General features: G+C 39.5%; 1 protein-coding gene across 1 annotated transcript; it reads left to right on the forward strand.

Moving 5' to 3' along the window:
* The first annotated feature begins 526 nt into the window (after positions 1 to 526).
* tmem200b (transmembrane protein 200B) lies at positions 527 to 5315 on the forward strand. The gene is made up of 2 exons (XM_016487584.1): positions 527 to 915; positions 2922 to 5315. The coding sequence occupies exon 2, from the start codon at positions 2958 to 2960 to the stop codon at positions 4167 to 4169; it is 1212 nt and encodes a 403-aa protein (XP_016343070.1). The 5' UTR covers positions 527 to 915; positions 2922 to 2957; the 3' UTR covers positions 4170 to 5315.
* The last annotated feature ends 2238 nt before the right edge of the window (positions 5316 to 7553 follow it).

Consider the following 7553-nt stretch of genomic DNA (forward strand, 5'->3'; position numbering starts at 1 on the left):
TTCTACTGTACAGACGTGAATTTACTTTTCCTTCAGCCTGAGGTTTATTCATTACACTTTTTGGTGTGAAAGGGCATTTATATTTGCTATAAATAGAACTTCTTATATTAAAAAACAATCAAGCCCTGTTCATATTTAAAAAGTAACGCGAAAGTAACGCAAAAGTAATATAACGCAGTACTTTCCATAAAAAGTAACTAAGTAACGCAATTCGTTACTTTTTAGGGAGTAACGCAATATTGTAATGCATTACTTTTAAAAGTAACTTTCCCCAACACTGTATATATATATATATATATATAATAATCTATAAAGGACATTTGTAAGCAATTACTTTCCCGCCTCTACATGTAAAAATAATTCCACAAGATGTCGCCAACATTCAGATAAGAGGAAAAGGCTGTCCGGTGTCTGGTATGTCTATACTTGTGTGCCTGCTTTTCTATATCATTTTCCTCTTCTGTTCTTTCAATATTACATTACAAACCTGTTTATATTCATATCCACCAGCATGTATTAATGTATTCTTCAAAACCCAAAAGAGAGCAATATAGCCTGTTGAACGTTTGTGTCTGTATGGAAAGCGAACTGAAGTCTGGTCACTCCATCGAGTCTCGACGAGGGCGGCGCTCTCCTCAACACTTCACCGAGGGGACAACACGAAACGTGGACGCTGGGGGACGGACGGTGACTACTGATGATGGAGCCACATGTACCTTCTCTCTCTGTCTTTAGAAAGTCCGTTCTTTTAACCCTTCAGTGTCCTCTTCTGGGGAGGAAGAGCTGTCATGGGACTTCACGCGCGTCTGGATTGACGGGGAGCCGCGAAACTTCGCAGCGGGAGAAGAGCATCACGAACACGCGTGTCCAGCGCGGTAGAACGATGGAACGCGGACGCGATACACTGTAACAAAGGCAAGTATTCGCATTGACTATTGAGGCGCCTTTGATACATTTGTAACCTGTAGCGCCAAAGCGGCAACATCAGTACAGAAACTGACTTGACCTTATTAGAGGTCGATAGATGTATAATGTTATTGAAGAAGTCTAATCTCAAGTTTGGGCGCAGATCGAGAAATGGTGGCTTCAACATGTAGGGCTGTTTCATTCCATGTGATATACAGAGAGAGACATAGATTTATTGGAATGAATGAATTTGAGATTGAGCCTACTATTAATAACAAAAAATACAAAAACATGTTTTGATGTCTTTTATCGTTTTAGCACAATATGGACAGTCTTTGAAAAGCGTCCTGAAATGTGTCTGAAATGATAATGAATTGCATATCTCATTTGGTGCATTTTTGAACATTTTAAATGTGGTGCATTATACAGCATGCACAAAGGAACTGGAGATTGAGCCCTATATTAAAAAAAGTTTTTTTGTTTTTTTTTGTGATGTTACAGCCACAACATAATGTTTTGTGAGGCTTACGGCAATGTCAAAAATGATTATGAATAGACTTCTTCCCCCCTTCATTTTACATGCAACATGTAAATTAATCTGTGTCACAATCGATTAATTTTAGACTGTACATGCATTTATGCCAATGATGGCAGGAATATTTGAGTGTTCAGACACGATTGTATGCGACAGTCATGTAGAGTCCTGTCTACAAAGAGATGACTAAGGTGTTTAAATAATAATCTGCACAGATAATCAAAAATAATTTGAAACATTGAACAATTCGGATTCATTGATTGATCTACATCTGCTGTATATATTGTATACTCTTGTATAATTAATTTCACCCATTTGGAAACCAGAGTGAACAGCCATTGAACGTAAAGCTGAACTTGGTAATGGGAAAAAAAAGAGGTCTGGAATTCATCAGTCCAGCCTTTTGATGAATCAGTCCAAACATATGCTCCGAGATGCATGTACTACAGATTGTTTTTCTGTGTGCGTCTCATTTTACTTACGGAGTTTGACATTTGCATAGTTGTAAGTTCAATCATTTATGACGCAGCATTGCAAAAAGCAGTTAGTGCCAAAACTACATATTATTATTATACACATTTGGCCATAACCTCAATGTTTACATTTGGCCATATTTCTTTGCATTTCTGAATACTGACATGTTGCTTACAAGTTCTATCTGATCTAAGTTTTCTAGCAGAACGTCCAAAGCATTTCCCATGAGTTTAAACAAACCAAGTGAGTTGGCGGAATTGTAAATGACATTTTCAGAGTTGTTGAGAAACCTCTGCCAATGGAGCGTTTGTTATTCCAAAGTGGATTGGCCACATATAATTTCTCATTTATGGACTGTTCTTTTTTTCCCCACATTCTTCCTCAGCCAAATGTGGCATAGACTTTGGAGATTCTTAGTGGTTCAATTTATTTTTGCCTCGGTCAGTGCAATGAGTGCAAGGCTTCCCCTGCACACCTGTTTCTTCTTCAAGTTAATATCAACATCATAAAGAAATGTTGTCGTAGATTACCTAAAATCAGCAAACCATGTTTAAAATCTGGAGCTCCCTTTGGGAATCCAGCTGGGTAGTTTATCTGTCAGTGTATTAAAGAAATATGCCATGCCTTAAAACTAATGCAACAGTTTACAAATTGTTTGAGGGACTGGGAATACTCTCGCTGCAATAAAACACAGCATCAGCCACTTTACTTCTAAGGATGGTTATATTTAGAGTCTATACGATTTGTTTAAATAGATTTAATACAGTTTATGATTTGTTTGTGGTGCACCACACAGAGGCATCAGAATGGAGTTACTCTCTAAACATCTCATGCTGCAGTGTCTTTATGTATATGCATATGTCAATATGCACATACTGCATATTGCTTTAGGGGTCTGAAGCAACCATTAAGATGAAAAAGTTCTCTTGACTTGAATGCATAACTGAAAGCATGTCACCACTCGACCTTAACCTTGATCTCACTTTTCCCTCTTCACCCTTTTCAGACTCCCATTAGGGCCCATTACAGACCAGTCTATGCCATGAGGAGTCAGAAGTCCCGTGACCGGACGTCAGCCACACCTTCCCGCCAACGCTTGCCACGGTTCAGTCTTCACTCCAGGAGAAAGAAGGAAAGTGTAATCCAGGGAAAACTGCGTATCCGTTCCATGCCAGGTGCTTTTGTGGTGCTTGGGGTGGTGGTTGTTGTTGTTGGCACCGCGCTTGCTGTGGCAGGCTACTGGCCGTACAGGGCCCATCGATCATCAGTGGACACGACAGAGGAAGGATCCTCTGGAAGTGCATCAGGATGGGGATTAGGGTCCAAAGGACTGTTTTCAGCAGCAAGTCTGGTTCATAGTGAAAGGATGAAACTACTAGGACCTGTCATTATGGGAGTGGGACTCTTCATACTTATTTGTGCCAATACGGTACTCTATGAGAATCGGGACAGGGAAACTCAAATGCTTCTGGCTCAGATGCGGAGCGTCATTTGCTCTGTTTCTGCAGCCATGCCTTCGGCAGACCTCTTGCAGGTGAACTCTCTTGCCAGGCACTACCAATGGGTCAGCAGTTTACCTGCAGCCCACCTGAACATCCTCTGCCTCCAAGAAATGTCCAGTTCGGAGCCTCTACTCCAAGTGAAGAGCATGGATGAGGAGGACAGCGTTCAGCAGCAAGACACGGTGCACACTGAGGTTCTTCATCATCAGGACTCTTCCTCCAACCCCTCGATTCACTCCTCCAACTCTTGCAACGACAGCAAAGAGTTTTTTTGCACAGAGGAACGGGGGACCAACTCTGCACTGGATCTGCGGCAAGAAAGTCACTTTGGACTGAGCAACTGTATGACCGCATCCTCTATGTCCACTCTGGGTGGGGAGGACTTGGAGATCTTCTCCTTCCCACCCAGACGATCCTACAGCATGAGCCATAGGACTAAACCACATATGCTGCCCAGGGATCTGGTGTATTCAGAGGACAAGCCTGTGTCTTCTATGGGTCACCATAGACTGCTTCCAAGGCAGTCCAGCTCAGAGGTGTGCGTGAACATGGTTGGAGTTGGCGTTACAAACCTTGACCTTATACCTGTGGAAGAGCAGAGGCACCGCAGCTGGCCTCGGCTAGATCTCGGAAGCGCCAGGAAGTATCTCAAGCTGGAAAACAAAGAGGACTCTGTGGACAAGTTACTGGACCAGCTTGAGCAGCAATGCTTACAGTTGAACAAAAGCTATGGCTCAGGTCCCTTCCAGTGAGCCGAGGTTTAATCATTACATCAAGGTTAATGGCTTGCCAGATCCCATGGTAATTTGAAGGAGCCTTATATAGTGATATACACTTGGAATAACCCAACCTACAAATGGGCACAAGTTTCCAGTGGATATTGTTTGCACAGTTTCTGGAATCCCTTGAGTTCAACTAATTTGCTAATTTCCAAGACCTAGCCATTTATCTCACTTGACTAGTTTTTGTAACTAGCTTGTTTGGAGACTTGATGGTATGGAAATATAAACACACGTCCTGAAGGAAGCTAGGGATGGTGGTATTTTACAGTTATGGGAATGTGCTAAACAGCTCGTGATGTCATAGATGATTGGATGGATTCCAGTTGGAGGGATCCGTTTGTTATTGTTGCTAAAGCCCTACTTGTTACTAGGACACAGCAAACAACCTTAATCTACGAGGTAGAAGACCTCGGCAGTGACTAGATTCAAAGTAAACACATTTCTGACTTCCGAATTCAGGTCAGCCAAAGGCATGGCTCTGGTGTTGATAGTTATAAAGGCCAAAAAATAGAGAATGCTGGTTATTTGACCCATAAATGGATTCATCCAAACTGCGTGTCTACTATTGGATTGTCCATTAGAGTTCATTTCTATGGTTAAGATAAAGCAACCTCAGTTGCAGTGTCTGTAAATCTTTCGTCTATGGTTTCCCTGAGTATCTGTTCTTCTTGTATTTCACCTTTGTTCTGATTCTGCCTGCCGGCAGTGAAACAGAAGCATCAACAATGAGGGCACAGTGCCCTCTTGGCTTCATTAACTAAGGTGATCAGTGTTTTTGCATGCACTAATGCGGGTACATAATTGCTTTCCCTTTAAAGGGTGGAGCTGGACCAAGTCCCTCTTTGCAATGAGAATGTGTAACTTCACTCTGTTTACAAAAATAAGGCAGTCACCCGTCTCTATTTCGTCTGTGTAACCTGTTTTGGTGCGCTGTGTTATTTGCCGTGTGTTCTCAATGTATACTGAGCAATATCCACAGTCTGAGTGACCAAACAGTGATCAGACGCTTTACGCCACCTTTGAACTGAATTCCATGCCTGTGTTGCAAATAAAAGGCAAAACAAAACCACTTTAAATGTAAGTGTTTGGTTGCTGTCCATGATTTTACGTTGATGCAAGGTAGCATCAGGGGGTTAAAGTGTGGCTTGTTAGCGGCGGTATTTTACCCCTGCTGGTAGATGCTATAGCAAAAAGCTTCTTTCTCCGTCGATGGACACTCATATGCAACATATAAATCACATTTTTAAGCAGTGACAGTTTTTCTAGTTCTTATATACAGTGATCCATCATATGACATTTTCAGCTCAGAGGACTGTCTCATAAAAACGAAATAAAAGATTCTGAAATTGAGTATATATGAAGGTGACAGTATACAGGTTAGAAAATATCTTACAGAATGACATTCAATATCTAACAAAAACAATAACATTATTGTAATATTTGCATACTGCATTGTGATTGGTCTTCTGTCTTACATCTATTTGCATACTGACTGATTGTTCTTTTTGCTTGTATCTTTTAACCATCCATAGTCACTAGAGGAGTTGAGTTGTGCGTTGTTGTACACAGACAACAGAAATCAAGGCACGTATCATTTCATTTGCTTGATGCAGCATTTCATTTACTTTGGCCAAAGCCTAAAAACTACATTTATCAGAAAGCATTAACTTTAACTTTACTATTTTAACTAAACATTAACTGATCAAATTAAATTAAGTTCTATAATAATTCATAGCTAAAGGAAAGACAGCATTTGTTTTGAGAAAAAGCAAAGCTGACCATTTTGGACAGGAATCCCTGTTGTTTAAAGGTGCAGAGCAGCGTAATGGAGCAGAACTCAGCCATGCGCTTTGTTAGATGTGTATGTGCAAGGATTATGAATGTTTGATGTTACGGCCTTAAAAGCAAGGTCTGATTCAGTGATGATGGATGAAAGCAGTGTGAAAAAGTTTGCTTAAGTTGAATATATTTCCAAGGTGCTTTTATTGATATTAGGCTACTCAGACATTCTGTTTTTCTTCTACCCAAGTTTAAGAAATTAATTCAGCTTAAACTACTTACTGTACAAACTCCATTCAAACTTTTCAACATTCTATAGCCTGTCGTTCAACACATTTCAGATTAAAGTCTAAAAATCTCCCTTTTATTGTTAAAAAATGTAGAACTGAATTTGCATAATGAATCATGATTGATTTTTGTTCTTACGTCTATTTAATGTACTATCAATCTTTCTCTCCCTGTTCCTTATTTGGGTTTACAACATTTCTAAATATCATGTTAGTTCTTTATTTTGCTGCTTTTCCATCAGGAAATGCAAATCTAGGTTTATTTTTGGACATTTTGTTGCTTTTACTGATGAGGACAATGGAAGAAGTAAGCAAAACTCAAATTCATATCGTAAGCCTCAATGTATGATGAATGTCTGGGGAGCACACAAATGTTTTCAAAGTGTAAAAATACAACTTCCAAACGATCTCCATTACTTTTTAATTCATCTTAAAAAATCTTTTGAATAGCTCTGCTCCTAAATACTAGAATATGAAAATAATTACTACTGCAACAACAACAAAAAAACATTGATGTTCTTGATTTTTTGTCTTGTTTTCCAGTGCAAATGTCTAAAGATTCTTAAATCAAGATACATTTCCTTAAGAAGCAAAATTACATAAGAAGTCTTGTTTTCTGTGAAAAATCAATTTAATGCAAAGGGAAAAGAGGTTTTCGTATGCCTTGATAAAATTGGTTATTTTTAAGCATAAATGTTATTAATTTTGTTCATTTTCTCAGAAAAACAAGACTTTATATCTTCATTTTGTAGTCTCAAGTATCTTGCTTTAAGGATGTTTAGATATTTGTATTGGAAAGCAAAACAAAAATACTGAGGAAGATATAAATTTTTTTTGTAGAGCATGTCACATTTAATGCCATGACTTCTTCAAGACTTTCTGCTTTGATTCAAGATCTTTTTAAGGCCTAAAATTAAGACCAACAGAAACTATTTGACAGCTGATTTTGGCTGCATTTACACTTGACATTAACATGCGATCACCGTGATCTGATCAAGCAGATCGGATCATCAGTCAATCAGGACACGGCGCATTTACACTTGACAACATCAGCTGATTTCTCGATCTGGATAACCGATCGGATCTGTATTTCCCGCGCAATATTTAAATAAGTCTGCGGTGCAAAGTCGACCTGAAGTGGTGGGTTTTCTTTTGAAAACTATTTTCAGTTGTGGGACATTTTACAAATCAAAATAAATGTAGGAGTCTCACTAGCGCTCTGTTCTTCCGACAGATCGGGAGAGATGTGGGCGGCGTTTTGCGTGATGTCGACCTGCGAATGCAGACA

Source organism: Sinocyclocheilus anshuiensis, unplaced genomic scaffold (genome assembly GCF_001515605.1).
Source record: "Sinocyclocheilus anshuiensis isolate Anshui unplaced genomic scaffold, SAMN03320099.WGS_v1.1 scaffold369, whole genome shotgun sequence".
NCBI lineage: Eukaryota > Metazoa > Chordata > Actinopteri > Cypriniformes > Cyprinidae > Sinocyclocheilus > Sinocyclocheilus anshuiensis.